Raw genomic sequence first — 21,732 nt, forward strand, 5'->3', positions numbered from 1 at the left:
ATACATATGTCACTTACTCTAGAATAAAGAAATAATTGAAAATTACTTTTTGGAATGGTACAGAGTTGAACTCATCTAAGCAAGTTCGACCATGGTCAGGTTGACCATAGCTTGCCTACACTGTCTTAATCCATCTGAGAAAAAATAGGCAGCTCTAAACATAGGTTTCTAACTGGATGATGGAGAGGTTGATCTTGAGTTGTTTGAACTGGAATTGTTGCTGATGCCAACACTTCATGATTTTCTCTATTGGTACTGTGTTTTGGAAACTGACAGGAGTTCACTAAGTACACAAATGATAAACTATATGACACTCATTTTGTTTTCAGATGTCTTTCAGCTGCAAATGACCAGAAAGGAGTCTGCCCAAACACACCGATCTCTGACCCTTTGTCAAATATATTATCTCACAATTACCATGGGTTAGGTCCTCTGCTCAGAGTCTCAAGGCTGCAGTTAGGAGTTGACCACGTTATGTTCTCATCCATAACAGCTCAGGGTTCCCTTCCAAGCTCCTATGATTGCCAAGAGAATTCAGTTCCTTACAGTTGTAGGACAGAGTCCCTTAAGTCCTAGAAGCCACCGTCAGTTCCCTGACAAATGTCCCTCTCCATAGGCGTGCCCATCATAGCAACCTGTGTCTTCAATCCAGCAGAATTTCTCTCAGTAGAAACATTTTTTAATTAAAAACGATTCAACTTATTTAATAGGTATAGTTGGAATATACATACATTAAAGTTGCCCATTGTTTTTCTTTTAGATTAAGACACTTGATAAACTCAGTTTATTATGAATCTTCATTTTGGAAAACATGCTCAATTATTAATTATTATTATTATTATTATTATTATTATTAAGACTTTTTCCAAGAGTGTCTGGGTGGCTCAGTTGGTTAAGCATCTGACTTTTGATCTCATCTCAGGTCATCATCTCATGGTTTGTGAGATCGAGCCCCATGTCAGGCTCTGTACTAACAGTGCAGAGCCTGCTTGAGATTCTCTCTCCCCCTCTCTCACTGCCCTTCCCTATCAGCTCTCTCTCAAAATGAACTTAAAAAAAAAAAAAAAACTTTTTCCAGAAGACAGTGGAGTAGTAGACACTGGGCATGTCTTGTCCCTCAAACACAGCTACAACAACATCGAAACATCTGGAACACCTAGGAAACGGATCTAAGGATTAACAGAACATTCTGCATAATTTGAGGGAAAGAATGTGGCAGGTATGTGGTGTGGAGAGGTGAACTGGGGGAGAGAAGAGCCATGCTGTCGTGGAGGGGCAGGAGCTGTTTTCATGGAGCTATTTCACGGAGAAGAGAAAGAGAGAGGGGGAGATAAGGCACTGCATTGGGATCATGCAAGAAAAGTACTCCCCCTGCAAGTAGGTAGAGAGAAAGAAAGACAGAAAGAATGAAAACACGAGCAGGGGACTACACAAGAAAACTGTTTCCCAAAACCATTGATGGGGAAAAAAGAGAGGGTTTCAATACTGCCAATTATTTGCAAACAGTGGAGCTCAGGCTGAAATTTTGGAACTCATGCTCCAATAAGGAAGCAGGGCAGAGCCTCGGGAGCAGGCAGCACAGTCTGAGGATCCCCTAGGTTTCATAGGGAGAAGTGGCTCCACTGCTAGGAGTGCATTCAGTAGAGGTGATACAGCCTCTCCATGAGCAAAAGACCCAGTGGGTGTCATAGAACTGCCTGTTCACTGGTATAGGAACAAAGACACAGGCTGAAGGCAGCAAACCCTGGTACAGGCTGTGTGTTGTGATTTTACCATAAACTCTGAGCTGTTGCCACTGCACGGTCACATTAACATTTTCTGGAACAAGCAAGTGTTGGCCAGAGCATGGCAAGAACCTCCCCCAGAGGATCAACGTGGACATGAGCCACAGGTGTCTCCGCAGTGTGGGGTTTTTGAAACACAGTGGCAACTGAGATAAAACTCTGGAGGGAGGCACCACCTGGCAGGTGGACAGCTTGGAAACAGACAGGGTGAATCTCACTTCTGATATTTGTTAACTTCTGGCTTTTCTTTTTCCAAAGCCAAGTTAAAGGTTTATAAATTCTAATGACCTCAAAAAGTTTTTGCTTTCCCTGATTTTCCCAATTGTTTTTGTTTGTTTGTTTCCTATTACATAGATTTCTGTTGTTATTTTTATTACTTCAAATTTTCTGCTTATTTTGAATTTAACATGCTTTCTTCTTTTTAGTTTGAGGATAAGAGTTTAGGTCCCTGATTTGAAACTCTTTTTTTCTTTTTTTTTCCCCCCCAAAAATAAGCATTTAGTCCTATAAATTTCTCTGGGATGACAATGTTTTAGCTGCATCCCACAAATTGTAAAACGCCACACTTTCATTTTTATTCAGTTTATTGTCTAATCTCCTTTTTGATTAATTCTTTGCCCATGGATTATTTGGAAATGTGTTATTTGGATTACAAATGTTTACAGATTTTCCAGATATTTTTCTATTATTGATCTCTCATTCGGTTGCAATGCAGTCACAAAACATCCTTTAAGTGAGAAAGAAAGAAAGAAAGAAAGAAAGAAAGAAAGAAAGAAAAAAGAAAAAAATTATTTAAATGATCTGAATCATCAAAAAAATTTTGAAACACGCTTTATGATCCAGAATACGGCCTATCCTGGTAAATGTTTTAGGCACATTTGAAAAGAATGTATATTCTACAGTTGTTGGGTGGACCTTTCCATAATACCTTCTGTTATTAGATATATAAATGTTTAGGTTGGTTATGTCTTTTTGATTAATGGACTCCTTCATCATTCTGAAGTGACCATTTTTTTTCCAGTTAATACTTCTGCCCTTAAATTTATTTTGTCTGATACTAACAATCCACTTCTGGTTTCCACGGATTAGTGTTAGCATAGTACTTTTTTCCCCCAATCTTTTATCTTTAACCTTTGTGTGTTTTTATATCTAAAGTGAGTTTCTTTAAGCAGCATATAGTCAGGTCTTGTTCAATCTAACAGTTTCTGCCTTTCAGTGAAGTGTTTAGACAATTTACATTATAATCATTGAGATGGTTAGGTTTAAACCAACACTTTATTGTTTGTCTTCTATTTGTCCAATCTATTCTGTCCCTCTTTTTCTGCCTTCTTTTAGATTAATACAGTATTTCTTATGATTCCATTTTACCTCATTTATTGGCTATAGCTGCAACTTCTCTTTAGTGGTTATTTAAAGGCTTTTATATTATACATATTTTACTTACCACAGCTACCTGAAAACAATATACCATTTCACATATAAGACTCTTACAATATTATACTTCCATCTCCTCTCTCCCAAACTTTATACTACCATTTTTACACAATGTACTTCTAATTTTTTCTTATTTCTTAATGTTTTTATTTATTTTTGAGAGAAAGAGACACAGAGCGAGTGCCTCAATGTACTTCTACTTTTGATTAAACTCCACAAGGTATCAGTTAGGAACAGATCTTAAAAAAAAGAAATCATTCTAAGTGTTCTTAGCATAAAGTTGTAATATAAGAAATTAGAGGGTGGGAACTAGCAGAAGGCAGAGGAAAGGGCAATAGAAAGGAGCAGAAAGAGAAGATGCACACAGGTTGAGGAGGTTGAAGGTAACAGAAAGGAGCCAGTAAGGGTGGGCAATGGATTTCTAGCAACCAGGATATCTAAAATTCCATTTTCGGTTGTTTGCTTTACTTTATCTTGAACCTTTGGGTAAATGCCACTACAGTAGAGGAAAAGGAGCAGATTCAAGACAGCAGAAAAAGGACACACACACAGGACAGCAAAGTGACTCAAAAATTCAGAGCCAAATCATAGTCATGGAATGAACTTGCTCCCTCTTTTGGAGTCAGAGAAGCTGGGGTCTGGAGCTCCAGATCTGATCACAGCATTTGAAGGAAGTCAGGATTAAGAAAACATGCTCTGCTAACTTAGAAAAAACTTGTTTTGAGATGAAAAAGGTAAGAGAAAATGTAAAATAATTTTAGAGGAACCTTGAGAGGTGAGACATGGGGACACGTGCTGAACTACCACTCTGGGAGGGGGGGAAGGAGATTCCAAATAATCAGGGACAACAATCTAATGTTTTTCATCCACTGTTCACAAGGATCAAAAAGTTTGACAGCACATTGGTGGGTGTGGAAAAAGAGGTATAGTCATACACTGCAAGTGGGAGAGAAAAATGGGCAAATTTGTGGAGAGCAATTTGGAAATACTTATGCAAATTCTCTGTGCTCCAATAAATCCATTTCTAAAAATGCATCCTATAGAGATACACAATGAGATGATTTAAGTTTATTGCAGCCTTATTTGTAACAGCAAAAGATCGAAAATAACATGTGGACTGTATTATATGTTATATTATATATTATAGTAGCAGGCTGGTTATGTACATTTGGTATGCTCTTAAAATGGAATATTACAGGGGCATCTGGGTGACTCAGTTGGTTAAGCAGCCAACTTTGGCTCAGGTCATGACTTCGCAGTCCATGAGTTCGAGCCCCACATCGGGCCTTTGCTGACAGCTCAGAGCCTGAAACCTGCTTCGGATTCTGTGTCTTCCTGTCTCTCTGCCCCTCTCCCACTCATGCTCTGTCTCTCTTGCTCTCAAAAATAAATAAACATTAAAAAAAACTTAATGAAATATTACACTGCTATAGAAAAGAACAAGGAAGTTCTTTTTGTATTTAAAGGGACTGATCTCCAAGATAGATTGCTAGGTGAGAATAGCAAAAAACAGATCAGTGTTAAGTTGTGTGCTATAGTTTGTACAAAAAAGAAGGAGCCATATGGAGAGAAAAAAAATATTTGTTGTATATGTTTAGAATCTCTCTGAAAGAAAGATTCCAGGAACACAAAGTTACGTGGGAGCATGAGAAACAGAATAGCTGGGAGGGAAGAGAATTTTTTTCTAAAGCCTTTAAAATTTTGAATCAACTGAATATATTAGTTACCTAAAATAAAAACACTTAAAATACATACAAATATCTAAGGGATGCTCCAAGTAGATAAGAACTTGACAGCTTATGGACTCTTTGGCTTACTCCCATCTCCCTTCCTGGAGTTCCCTCTATAAGGCCCAGAATCTTCTGCTGTCCCATGTTGGGGACTTTCTGCCCCTGACGGTGTCCTGTCCAATGTCCCCAATCATCTGACTCCTCACAACTGCTGTTTCCACCCATACTTTCTGGCCCAGTCGTAATCTGGTTTTCAATGCTCCTCTGCTTCATCACAGATCTGAGACCTTCTCGTTGCTAAATTCAAGGGCTTTTTCTCTACTGAATTCCCCTAGACCTCAGACCTATTTAAAATTCAAATGGACCTTCCCTCCTTTCTTGGTTTTTCTCACCTCATACTGAGGTTTTCTTTTCATACTTCACTTTCCTTCTTCACCCTGCCCCCTGGAAGTGCATAATTCCCAGCACTCAATACTTGTCCCTCTGTTTTCCTCTCTTCCCCATATTCCCAGAGGTTGGGGGAGGGGGGAGTCCCTTCACCATGACCACTTTTATGCTGAAGACTCCAACATCCTGAGCTGTGAGCCATTCTTTCCTCCAAGTTCCAATCATAAGAAGAAATGCCAATTGGGCATTTCCAATTTCCACCTGGCCATCTCATTCTGACCTGGATCATCCCGCTCTGTGCTAGATGCCAGCCATCCACTCTACCTTACTGGCTATGCTCTGAAATTCTGGGCAAATGCCAATGGCTCTACAAATCCTATCAGGCACCCAGCTTGAAATGCTCAAAATCCTGGGAGTCATTCCTGTACTCAGCAAAGTTCCTCTGAGATCCAAGGGCTCGCTGAGGCTGACAATCTTTCTCCGCCCTTCTACTCCAGCCAGACTCTGAATCACAGCAAATTTTCCTTGAAATTTTCTGTCATATGATTTCCTTCCTCCACATTTTCTCTAACCCACCCAAGTTCTGGATTGCATTACAGGATTACTGAACAGTTTCTGAACCATCTGATCATTTGACTAAATGATGACTGACACTTGGTGAGGACAAACTAAGTATGAGGCATCATGCCAGATGCTGTGGGTATACTAAGATGAACAAGATACACAGACAGCCATATTTGAGGTCAGAGAATGGAAAGTAACCAAAAAGTAAAGAGCAATGAGAATCAAGGAGAGGGAGATACCACTTCTAGAGAGAAAGCCCTGAGAAACTTTTCATGCAACAGTAACAACATTTGAACTGGATGGACAGGATTAGCTGAATATACACAAGAAGAAAGACATTCATGGAGTCAGAGACATCGGGGCTTGCATCACCATTCTGCCCCCAATACCCTGTGACTTGAGCAATTTACTTAACCCTCATTTTCCTCATCTACAAAACTGAGACAATAATAGCATCTTGCTCCTAGGTGTCTTGTTAGGATTAAACAGATGCACATCATGGGATACTGTGCAACAGATTAACTGTATGTTTTATCTTGAAAATGTAGTGCTGAGTAGGAAAAAAAGAAAGAGAACTAGATATAAACTGTAACATAATACAATTACTAAAATTAAAAGTATATTACACAGTGGTTGCCAGGGGTTAGGGGTGGGAAGGCTGTGACAAACAAAGGAGCAACAACAGAAAGGAATATTTTGGAGTAAGGGTCTAAATCTTGATTGTGGTAATTCACAGAACTGTACACCAAAAAAAATTAAAAAGCTAATCTCACCAAATGTAAATGTGAAGGGTATTTATACAAAGACAGTGACATATAGTTTCCTAAATACATGAAAACAAGAAGACAATCATTTAATACATTAGAACAGCTGTCTTTGAGGGTGAGAATGGGGATGAAGACCAAAAGGAATGAGAACATACATACAAGAGAGGAGCCTTGCACAGACCGACAAAGACAACATGTCACGAACAGAGGCTGAGAAGTCTGTTCTATGCCTAAGGTCTCCTCCTCTGCCCCTCAAAAGACCTAGAAGAGGGTAAGAAAAGGAGGGGACAGTGGGGCACCTGGGTGGCTCAGTCAGTCAAGTGTCCAACCTCAGCTCAGGTCATGACCTCAGGGTTCGTGAGTTTGAGCCCCGCCTTGAGCTCTCTGCTGTTAACATAGAGCCCACTTCGGATCATCTGTCCCCTTCTCTCTGACCTCCCCCACCTGTGTGCATGTGCTCACTCTCTTTCAAAAATAAGTAAACATTTAAAAAAATGGAAAGGAGAATAAGTACAGAAGTGAGGAAGCGATAAGGAGGCAGAAAGTCAAGCAAGAAAAGGGCAGATGTGAAAGATATTATGGTCTCACTTCTCAGCAAATTCCATGAGTACAAGTACCACATCTGTATTTTTTACCATTATAGGCATAAAGCCAAATGTAGAGTCTGGTACAATGTACTGTTTCATAAATTTTAGATCAAAATAAAGAAAAGAGCAGGATTTACGGGTTGGAGTGTGGGAAAGGAGTTAGGAGGATGTCAGGCTTCTAGGCCGTGGAAATGGACAGCACTAGTGCCCTTCCGTACAGGGCCCCATTAAGAGAAGCTTACGTGGGTCAGGTGAAAAACAGCAGGTCCAGCTTGGGTGATACTGAGCTGGGAGTGCCTGTGGCACCTCTCAATGAAGATGAGCAATCCAGGCTTCCAGATAGATGGATTTGACGTTGAGGAGTAGGATCTGGTTGAACAGATCCATCGGGGGCATTCTTAAATCTGATCAATAAAATCTGTGGGACTGGATGAGCAGCCCAGGACAATGGTAGGGTGAGAAGTGTCCTGGGAAATGCAAAGTTTTAAGAAGCAGGCAGAAGAGAAGCCCAAGAAAAAGTATGAGAAGTGAGCAGAGAGATGGGAAGAAATCCTGAGATATCATGGGAACATTGCAAGAACATGGCCGATAGTGTCAAATGCCTCAAGAAGAAAGTTTCCACAAAATTTGGCAATATGAGCTACTGGTGACTTTCAGCTGTAAAGTTCTGGTGGGACAGTGAGAACCATGTCAGACTGCAATGAGACTGACATAAAAGGAAGTGAGGAAGTGGTCACAGACACTGAACCATGAGTGTTTAAGGCAGAAGAGAAGTGAAGATAGTTAAAGGGAATCCAAGGTCTAGGAACGTTTTCAAAGGTTGACAGGAAAAAGCCACTGTTGCTGGGCCAGGCATTTTAGGCTTAATATTAATGCAAAGTTCCTACTTTTTCTTCAGGACTCCTAAGACCATAAGAATTTAAGTGAGTCACAGGGGGTTTCACAATAAGGGGTCAGAGGCACCAGAAAGTGGTTAAGAGAAGTCAGCCCTGAAGTGAGGAAGGCCAGGGGATCAGGCAGTAGGGAGACTTAGTTTTGACTTTTATCATTTTGTAGCTTTTGAGTTTTGTACTAGGTGTTTGTATTGACGTTACTACAAAAATAATTTTTAAAAATTATTATTTACGATGAATTTCTGTATAATGGTAAGAAAGAAGCCCGACTGCAGCAGGTTGAGAATGACTTGGGAGAGAGGAATAAAATGGGGAAATTACCCATGGACATCTCTTTCAAGCCTCCCTTTGAAAGAGATTGAGAACAGTAAGATTACAGTAGTTTGACAAGATGTCATGTGTTATTTTATTCTGAAGAAAGTAAAAACTAAGGCATTTTGAAATATTAAAGAGAACGAATTAGTAGAAATGAGATTAATAATGCAGGTGGTAAGGGAGATAACTAGGGAAGCCATAAGAGGTCTGAAGAGGCAGCAGAATTTGCAATTCAGAGTATGGACAGGAGTCTCATGGGACACTAGAAATGTCTCGGACTGGATGCTATAGGTTTCCTTTTTTCTTTCTATATCCAGCCAAAGTATGGGGTGGGGAACTGCTTGAGGGCAGGCCTGACTAGTCTAAGCCAATTGGCAAAATCTTGGTTCCTCTAACCCAATAATTACTCAAGGAGTGGGCATGTGACATAATTCTTAATAAAACCTAAGGAGGCATTTGGTAGGACTTCAAAAAAAAAAAAAAAAAAAGAAGAAGTTCCTACTTTTCTGGGAGAGCCACAGGAAGTTATCTCTTTCTCCTGCTCAAAGTGAATGAGGAAGCATGTAGCCCCAACGGGTAACTGGCAGCCATCCCATAACCATAAGGGGAACCATCTCTAGGATAAAGCTAACACTTGGATAAAAAGCAGAGCGGTGAAATGATCCTGGATCCTCAAGATTGCCGAGTCACCAGATCAACCAGCCCTGAAGCCTGCCCTCCATTTGGACTTCCAAGATAAAAAAACACGTGAAGTTGGGTTTTCCTATGCTCACAGCCTGGAACTCTCTCACTGACAGACATCCCTTCCACTGTGAGAAGAGCAGTAAGACAAATGGGAAGGTAGGAATTGAGAGAGATGATGTCTGATGGTTCTAATTTTTCTCTGTAAGGTAAAAGGTGGTCCAGATGCTAACAGTAAGGAGAGAGCAGGGAGGGGTGAGAAGACTGGACCTGGCCATCCAGGGCAATGGGAAAGGGGGCCTCCTGCAGCTACATGGGGGCCAGGCTGGCAGTGCTGAGTACCCACTTGAGGGTTTAGAGATAGCTGCAAGCTGTAAACAGCATGAAGCTATACCACTCACCTCAGACCACTGTCCTGGGTTTGGATTGGTGGATCAACAGGACAAGAGGAAAAGAAAAGTTAGGGACATCAGACCAAGAGTGGTTGAAGAGATGGAGCCCACAATTCAGTGGCTTGGAAAGGAGTAAAGACAGGAAGAAGCTGGTTAGTCAGGAAAAAGAACAAAACAGCCAAGTGACTAGACATCTCACCAGATCAAAGAACAGGGACAGTGGAATGGAGAACCCCCAGGAGACAATGCAGAGAGTAAGTGTCCCCAGAATAACACAAAGCAGGGCTCTAGGCCCAGCACCCCAATGCCACCCCGCTGTCCACTCCACGCCTAGCTCTTGACTGTTGTTTCAGGATTAACTGCAATGGATAAATTCTAATCTAACTGAGGCTGGACAGACACAGATAAGAACTCAGAGGAGCCTAATTCCTCCTATATCACCCAGAACCATGTGCACGTGGGCAGGTTGGAGGAGAAATGTTTTCAAGTTTGTGCAGATGTTTCTGAAAGCTCTCTAGGGAGACAAGACACTCTGTGAAAGAGAAATGAGGAATACTGCAAGAAAAGCATTCCTTAAACTGGTCCTTTTAAAGAACTTACCTCTGCATTCATCTTGGTCCCTTCCTTCAGTGGCTGTGAAGACAAAAGCAGAGGTCAGGACTCACATGACACCTGCCCCACACTCCAGGCAGACACTCCCCGCTGCCACCCCACTCTCTCCCACACTACTTACTGTCCACTGGCCCTATATTCCCCAAATGCCTCCACCACCTTGAGCCCTCCAGTAAGGGGACCCAGGCCAGTGTCTGATTCTGAGGCTGCTGGTGGTGGACTCCCCTGGGATGTCATGCCCGTGATGTTTCTCTGAAGAAGGACACTTCCAACCCCCAGGCACACCTCCTATACTAGATGAGGGACGATAAACACAATGCCATGTGTACTTAAAAGAATAATGCTTGTCCCAAGGCTAGTGCTTGGAGAGGATAGCTTCGGGTCTGCCTTTCTTTTATGGAGACAAGCAGGGCAGCAGGAAATACACACTTCTTTTTTTTTTCCTCCCAGCTGACTTTCTAAAGGATTAAATTTATTACGAACAGTTTGATAGGCTAATCTGAACCTGCAGCATTAAGGAGGAGGAAGGAAGGAACAAACAAGTCATCAGGAGTCGGAAGAAATGGGGAAAGAAAAAGGGAAGGGAAGGAGAAACAGGAGAGAGAAGGAAAAGAAATAAAAAACTAGTACAGAATAATAGTGGCTCCAAACTTTAATGTACTCCAAGGACTGCTTGTTGAAAATGCGTATTTCTGGGTTCTACCCCCAGTGTCTGACTCAGGAAGTCTACAGGGGAAGGGACGCTAAAAATCGGGTATTTTCAACAGTCATCCAAGAGATCATGCCACACTTGGAGAAACACTAGAACAGAGAGGCCTATAAAACTTAACTTTTTCATTTGTTTTTCAGAGCTGTTAGAATTGCCACTTTATTTCAACTAAGACTTGGGCAGGCAATGGCAGGGTGACTGGGTAACCAGAAATGACAAAGAGCTAAAGCCTCTCTAGCCCCTCTACCTGCGTGGGATGTCCAGGAAGCCAATGCAGATGACTGCTCAGAGCTGGAGGAGAAGGAGGGCTCTCCAAGTCCTCTGGGAAGAAAAGGCCATGGTAGCCTCAATCCTTGGACCCATCCCTGAATTTGATCTTGTCCTCTTTCAAGATATAGAAAGAGTTGAGCACACTGATGATAACCATGAATAAGAACAATGAAATAATAACATCAATTATTTGAAAAAACAAAAACAGGGGTGCCTGGGTGGCTCAGTTGGTTAAGTGTCTGACTTCTGCTCAGGTCATGATCTCTCCGTTGAAGTTCAAGCCCCGCGTCGGGCTCTGTGCTGACAGCTTGGAGCCTGGAGCCTGCTTCAATTCTATGTCTCCCTCTCTCTCTGCCCTCCCCCCACTAGCTCGTGCGCGTTCTCTCTCAAAAATAAACATTAAAAAAATTTAAAAAACAAAAACAAAAAAACTTGACTCCTGACAATCCTATGAACACCTGGGAGGTCACCTAGGCTGTGTGTTGAAAATAACCCATTTTCAGTAATTCCCCTCCCTTCTCTCTTCTCATTCCTCCTGTTTTGAGATCGGGTCTCATGACCCAACCTAGCCAGCACACATGCAATCTTTCCTTTAATAATCTGGAGGTTTCATGCTTCCTGAAAAAATATGAAAAAGGGAACTGCTAGAAGACAAACCCTAAAAAGCAGGAAGTGACAAAGTGGGTAAGCTTTCTTCTCAGATCCCAGGGAGTCAGTATAGGTGTAATATCTTGTGCATAAAATATCTCAGAGGTATGACTAACACACTGATAGCAAAGTCAGGGAAAAAAGCCAAAACTAAGGCAAGGATGTGTGTTAAGCAACAGTCTTGACCACAGGGACTCCCCAGAGAACACACTTGGTTGCCCTCCCCTGCATAGATGCCCTATCCTAAACTCTATTGTGCTTTACTTATGTTCTAAACAACTTTAGTTTAAGCCTGCTTAGAGCTTACATGTCAGTGGAAAAGTCAGATAACAAAATGCAAACATATGAGGATAATAACAGTTGTGAGCTTACTTGTGTCAACTACTTTATATTAACACTAACCCATAAAACCCTTGACAAAAAGGCCAACACTAACTCCATTTTACAGATGAGATACCCGAAGTGCAGGGTGGGTAAAAGCGTTTGGTCTTTCACAGTCAAGGCACTGTAGCACTGCACTGTAATTTTCAGACTTTCTGGTTCTAGAGCCAAATTCCAGAGTGCTCCGGAGAACTTTACAGATCCTGTCAGACAGCTATTATGACAAACAGGAGAATGAGTGTTTGCCCTGCTTCAGTCATGGGCTAGCCAAGCAGCCAGGTCCAAACAGATTCATCGTAGGCTGTGTGGCTGGACTTCATCTCTAAGGTCTGTTCCAGCTCTAAAATGTTCTGATTTCCACAAAAGGAAATTCAGATAACTCTTAAAATAGGTGGAACAATGCTCAACCTCAGTCAGTCATGATCACAGAATGCAAATTATTATTTCACAATTATTTCTGATGCTCTATCAGACTGTCAGAGATCAAAATGTTTGCCACAGTGCAGTGGTCAAAGTGTGGGGAATAGACTCTCTGACAATATCAGGGGGACTACAGATGGGTATCATCTCTATAGTGGGCAGCTTAGCAATGTCTATTACAAATCTAAATTCAGGCAACCTCTGACATAGCCATTCCACTGCTTCCAATTTGTCTCCAATCCCCAAATCATATTCAAGAGAAATTAAACTGCCCTAAGTCCTTTGTCTTCATAGAAACATTGCTACTACTTGCTTCTCACATGAGAACTTCCAGGAAAGTTTTCCTATAAAAAATGTCTACAAAACATTGTTAATAAACTTGACTGCTTCCCCAAAGAATCTGGGAAAGCAAAACAAAAGAAAACAAACAAACAAAAAAAAATGATTTGGAGAAATGCACATGTGTGAAACAATCCCACTTAGAAATCTACTGCATTAGGCATTAGCAATCTACCACCTAGGATGAATAGCACTGTCATGTATAAAGAACATTCAACTGAGGGATCCTTCCCATGCTCTTTTCCATCCAGCTTTCAACTCCCCTTAAGATGGCACTATCAGGAGGCAGAACCCTGGACAGGTGAGATCTGGCTCTGCCTTTCCACATCTTCCCTGCTCATCACACAGCTCTCTCTTCCTCCCCACTGTCTTGCCAAGACTAGTTAAGGTTTGAAAAGAAGCCAGGGAGAATTTTATTCTATATTTTAATATATTCTTAAATATCTAAGACCTAATCCTATAACAAGAAGATTTAGGTTTGTTTGCTAGTTTATTTCAAGGGTTTAATATTTAAATGGTCCAACTTAAGTTGGGCCAAAAAAACTTAAGTTTTTGACTTTTAGTATTATGTTTAGAAATACTTATAGACACATTCTTATTTCCTTGATTTTTAATTCTTTTATACTTTTATATTTTAATCAATCTAAATAGTATTGTGGTGATGGCATAAGACTCTAACTATACTTTTCCCCCAAATAGTTGAGTTGTTCCCAAATCATTAATTGAATATTTCATCCTTTCCCCCAATGATTCATACATAACTTTTTATAAACACAGTTATTCTTTTTTTCACTTCCTCTACTGTGTCACTGACCTTTATTCCCATGCCTATAATATATTGTTTACATAACTGTGGCTTAACAATGTTTTGCTATCTGGCAGTTTAAGTTCTCTCATTAACTTGTAGAGTATTCCTATCTAGTCTTGCCTGTTTGGACTTCCAGATTAATTTTAGAATATCTTTGTCAAGTTAAAAAAACAAAAAAACAAAAAACAATTTCACTGGGATTGTGCCTATAATTGTATCAAACGTATAAATTAAATTAATGTGAATTAATAGGTTTTCTCATCGAGAAATACATGGTATGCCTGTCTAGGAGCAGGCACTTTAAGAAAAATTACAAAACAGAAGAATCTTGAGTTAGTTCCTGAATTACCACATAATAACAAATGATAGTTCAGGCTGCAGTGGTTCACTAGAAAGATAAAGAAAAAAGGCAACACTTTTGCATAAAAGACCTTCTTAAACCAATTTAAAGTAGGTTTCTCCTTTCCCCTACTGTGGCAGGTCTACTAACTTAACAGAGGTGGAGTTTGAGCTTTGACCCCAAAATATGAGGCACTGAGGTACACACAGACAAGTTATCCCTCTGGGGGATAAGAGCCTGCCTGTGACTCAAGAGCCCAGAATTCTACACCTGGCATGGGCACCCACTACCACTCTGACCAAGGCCAACGTACATGGCCTCTTACTGCCTTGGTTTCTGCACCACAAGAAAGGAATGGGGGCAGATGAACTTTACACAAACTTAGATGATCTCTACGCTCTCTTTCAGTGCTGACATGCTATAATTCTAACCCATTTCACTTCTATTTTTTCTTCTCCTCTGGCCTTAGCTTCCTCAGTGTTTGTCTTGGTTAACTGGAGGTTATTAGCTTCTCTCCTGGTTCTCTCATGGGCAGAACTGTACACAAGTAAACTGGGACAAGGCTTGGGTTATCAGAACCAGGGAAGCTTTCTTGAACACTCCCTCTAAACCTAAGCCACTCTCTTCCCCATCCCACCTTCTTGCCCCTCCTGCTCAATGTTCCTCCTATTCCTCATCACCATTTCAAAACTTTCTACCTTTTCTTTAAAGTGGTCTTGATATAATAAGAGAGAAAGGAGATAGCAGAAGTCAAAATACTTTTAAGGAATAAACGTCTACTGTATTGAAACTTGTAAGGATACATCCATGTTTTTTTTTTTTTTTTTTTTTAAGTGACTTATTAATTCAAATTGCAAGCAATGTGCAACTCAGTTTCAAAATCGGGTTGAGATCAGGACATTCTGGGCCCATACATGTTGTTAGGCACTGATCCCCCAGAAAGATCTGAACCTTGACTCCCTCTTACTGAAAGACTAGTTCTTTCTGTAGGAGGAAACCATGAACTACTGAAGAGCTGACCACAGCACAACTGAGGAGTGGGGGTGGGCAAAGGAACACAAAGCTTCCACACAGGCAAAACGTGTAGGAGTTAACTTTTTGTTTTTAACATTTAAAAAAGTCCTTACATACACAAAACGAAGCGATGGTTGCCAGAGGGAAGGTGGGAAGAAGTCTCTAGCATGCTTTACTACCAAATGACTAGAACTGTGTAACTGAAGTTAACCGTCCTAGGATACTCAGCCCGCAAAACAATATAGACCTGCCTGTGCTATAAGGTAGCCACTTGACACGTACAGCTATGTAAATGTTAAATATAGGCCACTTCCATTACCGCAGAAAGTTCTATTGGACAGCACTGACATACTTTCTTTTTCACCCAGACTTATTTTGTTCTTACATCGTCTCTGTCCCCAGTATCTTAGTCATTTATTTTTTATATTTATGTGTTACTATTCTACGTGTTGTTGTCGTAAACTACGTTAATTTATTTGTCAAACAATTCAGGGTATCAGTACTTCGAAATATCTGTGTATATATTTAACCCTGTTGCTGCTGAGAGCTCAGCCTTAGTTTTTTAGAGCGCACTTAATTCACGTAACCCTCACAGGGGTCTGTGAAATACCTGATACTTCCCAGTTTCCCAAGAGGAAAGTGTGGCGAGGAGAAGCTACGGGGCTTGCGCAGGATTCGTACCCGAGGAGCAGAACCCGGCCCCGCACATCTCCTGTGGGCCGAGCTGTCTCCCTCACGTTGGAGCTGCCTCGACAGAACCACTGGCTCAGCCTCAGTCCCCTAGGCTACACCGTACATGTACGCAGCACCAGTCTACGTAAAAACCGAAACCATAAACTCTTCTTAGATAAAATACAGATTTTTTAAACACTCTTGCATTTTGGAGGAAGCCCCTTCCCGAGGGAGCTCGTCGCGATCACCAAGCCTCCGGACTGCTAGCTTCCCTCTGGGCCCAGCGGAGCGAGATTAGGAGGCGCTGAGGCTGCGCCTGAGGTTTGGGGCTTGGGCCCGAGACCGCAGGGCCGGCGCCGGCCTCCAGGGGCGGCGCTCTCCAAGCTCCTAACCCGAAGGCATTATCAAAGCTGCCCGCGACCCCCACTCCTGGACGGGAGCCTTACCTGCCGCGGGGCACAAAGCTCGGATTCTGCGCGCAGCCGCCTTGCTGCCACCTGACCGCGCTGCTGTAGGAGGCGGGAGCCGGGCTCGGATTGGCCGCGGCGCCGGAGGACGCGAGGGCGCGCGGGGGCGAGGGGGTGGGGGGAGAGCAAATGGGGCTGGGAGGGGAGGGGCCCTGTCTCCCGCCCGCTTCTGGGAGAGCCCGGCTCTAGCGTTCCGCTCCGCTAGAGGGCCGCAGGGCTGGCTGTGAACCTGAGCTGCCTCTAGCCTGCCCCTCGGACTTCTGCCTTGCTCCGCTGCGGGGCCATTGGGAGCTTGCGAACAGGAGGAGATGACCTTAGGCCGTGCTCGGGACCTGCGAGGCCTGAGGGGGAAAGGGGTGGGGGCCTCACCGAGTGCTCTGTCCCTCTCCTTGGCCGCACCGCAACCTCGTGAAACCTGCTCGGTTCTTTTTGGGCCCAGACCAAAGAGGCAGCAAAACTTTTTTTTTTCTTTTCTTTTTTGGTGTTTCTTCCATTACCATCTTGATGATTTTAAGTGCACAGTTAAGCGGTGTCAAGTACGGTAACATTGTGCGATGATCACCACCATCCATCCCCTGTGTTGATCTTGTGAAACGCAAACTCTATACCCATTAAACAGTAACTCTCCCTTACCCCCTGCCAAAAGAACAAAAGTATAGTATACTTTTTGTCTTTATTATTTGACTACTCTTATGTTCCTCCAATAAGTGGAATCGTGCAGTATATGTCTTTCAGTAACTAGCTAATTTGATTTAGCATAATGTCCTCAAAGTTCATCCATATGTAGCATATTGCAGAATGTCTTCCCCTTTTACCACTAAACATTTAAGTCTTATCCGTTCATCCATTGATGGACACTTGAGCTGCTTCCACAGTTTAGTTGTTGTGAATAATCTTGCTATGAAAAGTGGTGTACAAATACCTGAGACCCTGCTTTCGGTTCTTTTATATAAAGTACATACCCAGAAGTGGAACTATCGGATCATATGGTAATCCTATTTTAAATTATTTGAGGAACCACCATACCGGTTTCCATAATGACTAAACATTTTTACATTCCCACCAATAACGCACAAGGGTTCCAATTTCTCCACATCCTTGCAAACACACATTTTTCTGTTTTCTTGATGGTAACCATCCTAATGGGTATGAAGTTGTGTCTCACTGTGGATTTGGTTTGCACTTCCCTAATAACTGGTGATGTTGAACCCCTTTTTGTGAGCATATTTTATCTCTTCTTTGGAGAAATACCTATTCAAGTCATTTTGAATCAGGTTTTTTTGTTGTTGTTGGTTTTAGGAGTTCTCTATATATTCTGGATATTAATTCTTTATCAGATATACGATTAGCAAATATTTTCTCCCATTCTGTGAGTTCCTTTTTTTTTTTTTAAGAGATGGAAAGTCATTGAGGGTTTTTTTTAAGTTTATTTATTTTGAGACAAGAGAGTGAAAGTGGGGGATGGGCAGGGGTGTGGAGGGGTGGGGAGAGAGTCCCAAGCAGGCTCTACACCACCAGAGCAGAGCCCAAAGCAGGTCTCAAACTCATGAACCTCAAGATCATGACCTGAGCCATAGTCAGATGCTTAACCAACTAATCCACCCAGGTGCCCCTATGAGTTACCTTCTTACTCTGATGATAGTGTCTTTTGATACAGAATATTTTTAAATTTTCATGAAGTCCAATTTCTCCAATTTTCCTTTTGTCACTGTGCCTTTGATATCATATCAGAAATCATTGCCAAATCTGATGTCATGAAACTTTTGTCCTATTTTCTTCTAGAAATTTTATTGTTTTAGGTCTTATTTTGGTTCTTGACCCATTTTTGAATTAATGTGGATATTCAGTTTTCCCAGCACCATTTATTGAACAGACTGTCCCTTCCCCATTGAGTGAACTTGGCATTCTTGTCAAAAATTATTTGAACATATATGTGAGGGTCTATTTCTGCAGTCCCTATTTTATTCTGTTTAGTCAATATATCTGTCTTTATGCCAGTACTACACTGTTTTGATGAGCTTTGCTATGTATGAAAAAGAAATCATTGGAATTTTGGGGGACTGAATTGAATCTGTAGATTACTTTGGGTAGTATTGACACTTTAATTTCCATTTACTTATGTCTTCTTTAATTTCTTTCAGTAAGGTTTTATACTTTTCATTGTGCAAGTTTTTCACCTCTTTGGTTAATTTCTAAGTATTTTATTCTTTTTAATGCTGTTAGAAATTGAATTGTTTTTGTAATTCTTTTCAGATTGTTCATTGTCAGCACATAGAAATGCAAGTGATTTTTGTCTGTTGGCTTTGTGTCCTGTTACCTTCCTGAATTCACGTATTAGTTCTAACCATTTTCTATAGGATTTTAAAATGTCTACATATTAGAGGGGTGCCTGGGTGGCTCAGTCAGTTAAGCGTCCAACTTCGGCTTGAATCATGATCTCACATTTCGTGAGTTTGAGCCCCATGTCAGGCTCTGTGCTGACAGCTCAGAGCCTGGAGCCTGCTTCAGATTCTGTGTTCTGTGTCTCCCTCTCTCTCTGCCCCTTCCCTGCTCATGCTCTGTGTCTTTCTGTCTCTTAAAAATAAAGATTAAAAAAATTTTTTTAAAAATGTCTACATATTAGATAATATCATCCAAAACAGACATAATTTTACTTCTTCTTTTCCAGTTTGGATAACTTTTATTTCTTTTTCTTGTCTAAATGCATTGGCTAGATCTTCCAGTGTGGAAAATAAGTTTAAGAATTCTATAGCTTACACCAATAGGTTAACAAGGCTTAGGGCAGAAAGCTGCCACAGGCAAAAGTGCCCAAGGCCAGTCATTAAGTAAGACTTACCGTAGAGGTAGAAAGCAGCTGCAGGGCAAAAGTGTCCAAGGTTAGCTAGTGAGAAGAATGCCTTGTTAACCCTGAGGTTACATGCTCCAGCAATCTTAAACCTTAGAGATAATAGCTAATTGGCTGTATCACCTACAGAAAAACACTTTCCATCTGGTGCCAGTATATCATTGTGCTTTATCTCAACCTCAAACGCCATTTGCCCCCCAAACCCTTTGCTTCTTACACACACAAGTTAATGGTCACTCTCATCTTTTCCTTCTGCACATTCACCACATATGTACAATCTTGAGAGCTCAATAAATACGGAGACAAAACCTCTGTTCGGGGCTCTTGTCTCCTCCTGGACATTAGCCTCTCTGGTTTTCATTGCTGCGTCTGCTCTCTTGTTGGACAAGAGAGAATTCTAGACTCATAGTCTGCAACATTCCAGTACAATGTTGAATAGAAGTGGTGGAAGTAGGCATCCCTGACTTGTTCCTGACAAGGAACCTGACCTTACAGGAAAAGCTTTCGGGTACAATCGAGTACACTATCGAGTATAATTTTTGCTGTTAATTTTTCATTTCTAGACTTTATGATGATGAGGTAGTTTCCTTCTTTTCCTCACTTGTTAAATGTTTTTGTCATGAATGGCTGTTGAATTTTGTCAAATGCATTACCTGCAGCAATTGAAGTGATCAGGTAGTTTTTCCTTTGTCTCTTGATGTGGTACATTATATTGATCAATTTTCATATGTTGAACCATCCTACTTGGTCATGGTGTATAAACCTTTCAATATGCTGAGGAATTCTGTTTCCTAGTGTTTTAGTGACTATTTTTTCATCAAAGCTAATAAGGGATATTCATGTGCAGCTTTGGCATCAGGGTAATATAGGCCTCATAGCCTAAGTTAGGAAGCATTCCCTCCTCTTCAATGTTACAGAAAATTTGAGGATTGGTACTAGTCCTCTTTTAATGTTTAGTAGAATTCACCAAGTAAAGCCAGCAAGTCCAAAGCTTTTATTTTTGTGGGGATTCTTGATTACTGATTCACTCCTTACTAGTTATAGATCTATCCAGATTTTATTTCTTCATGATTCAGTTTTGGTAGATTTTGTTTTTCTTGGAATTTGTCCATTTTATCTAGGTTGTTCAACTTGTTTAGTGTACAATTTTTCATAGTACTCTCTTATAGTCCTTTTTATTTCTACAGAATAGTTACTACTTTCATTTCTGATTTTAGTAATTTGAGTCTTCTCTCTTTTTATTTTTTTCTTAGTTCTTCTAGCTAAAGTGTTGTCAATTTTGCTGATCTTATCAAAGAATACACTTTTGGTATTATTTGTTTCTCCTTTCATTTATTTCTGCTCTAATCTTTATTATTTCATTCTTTTTGCTAGCTTTGAGTTTAGTTTGTTCTTCTTTTCCAGTTCCTTAGGTTATAAAGTAGGTTGTTGATTTGAAATCTTTTTTGTTTTTTAATATAAGTGTTTATAGCTATAAAGTTCCACCTTAGCACCACTTTTACTGTGTACCATAAATTATGGTATGCTGTGGTTTTGCTTTCATTAATCTTTAAGTATTTTTTAATTCCCCTTGTATTTTCTTCTTTAATCCATTGGGTATATAAACATGCATTGTTTAATTTCCACCCTTTTGTGAATATTCCAGTTTTCCTTTTGTTATTAACTTCTAATTTCATCCTATTGTGGTCATAGAAGATACTACAGAATATCATCATCTTTTAAATCTATTCAGACTCCATTTGTGGCCTAGCATCATCTGGAAAACGTCCAATGTGTACTTGTGAAGAATGTGTATTCTGTTATTGTTAAGTTAACCATTCTGTGTATGTCTATTAGATCTAGTTGGCTTATTGTGTTCTTTAAATCCTCTATTTCATTACTTGTATTCTGATTGCTTTATCCACATTGTGAGTGGGGTATTGATGTCTGCAACTATTATTGTGGAACTGTCTATTTTGCCCTCCCATTCTGTCTATTTTTGCTTCATATATTTTAATGGTCTGTCACTAGGTACATGAATGTTTATAATTATTATATATTCTTGCTGTATTGAAAGTTTAATTAATATATATTGTCCTCCTTTGTCTCTTATAAACTTTTTTGATTAAAGTCTGTTTTGTCTGATATTATTAAAGCTACTTTTGCTCTCTTTTGATTACTATTTGCATGGAATATCTTTTTCCATCCCTGCACTTTCAACCTCTTTGTGTCTTCGGACCTCATATGAGTCTCTTGCATGTGTTTTTGTCCATTCTGCCAATCTCTGTCTTTCGATTGGAGAGTTTATCCATTTACATTTAAAGTAATTACTGATGAGGAGGGACATACTTCTGTCACTTGCTATTTGATTTCTACATACTCAGTAGCTTATTTTTGTTCCTCATTTCCTATATAACTGTTTTCTTTTTTTAGTTGACTTTTTGTAGTGAAATGTTTACATTCCTTCCTCATTTCTTTTGTGTGTATTCGATAACTATTTTCATTGTGGGTACACTGGAGATTACATTTAACATCCAAAAATTATAACACTATAATTTGAATTTATATCAGCTTAACTTCAAGAACATACAAAAACTATTCTCCTTTGCAGTTCTGTTCCCTCTTCCTTTTGGTTGTTGATGTCACAAAATTATTTCTTTATACTTTGTGTGCCCTAAAACATAAATTAATGAT

General features: G+C 40.5%; 1 protein-coding gene across 7 annotated transcripts in view; it reads right to left on the minus strand.

The window, feature by feature from the left end:
* Positions 1 to 16,411, minus strand: part of BLVRA (biliverdin reductase A) — a 49,442-nt gene extending 33,031 nt beyond the window's left edge. The window contains exons 1-3 of one of the 7 annotated variants that reach the window (XM_060632170.1): positions 16,194 to 16,411; positions 12,231 to 12,368; positions 10,135 to 10,167 (exon numbers count right to left, since the gene is read on the minus strand). In XM_060632170.1, the coding sequence (XP_060488153.1) occupies positions 10,135 to 10,146 (12 nt within the window). In that variant the 5' untranslated portion in view covers positions 10,147 to 10,167; positions 12,231 to 12,368; positions 16,194 to 16,411. Of the gene's footprint in view, positions 1 to 417; positions 522 to 10,134; positions 10,168 to 11,102; positions 11,240 to 12,230; positions 12,369 to 15,685; positions 15,710 to 15,756; positions 15,852 to 16,193 lie in introns of those variants that run through there. The other 6 variants (XM_060632164.2, XM_060632166.3, XM_078442590.2 and 3 more) reach the window with 6 other exon arrangements.
* Positions 16,412 to 21,732: the final 5,321 nt, after the last annotated feature.

Source organism: Panthera onca, chromosome A2 (genome assembly GCF_046562875.1).
Source record: "Panthera onca isolate mPanOnc1 chromosome A2, mPanOnc1 haplotype 2, whole genome shotgun sequence".
Classification (NCBI taxonomy): Eukaryota; Metazoa; Chordata; class Mammalia; order Carnivora; family Felidae; genus Panthera; species Panthera onca.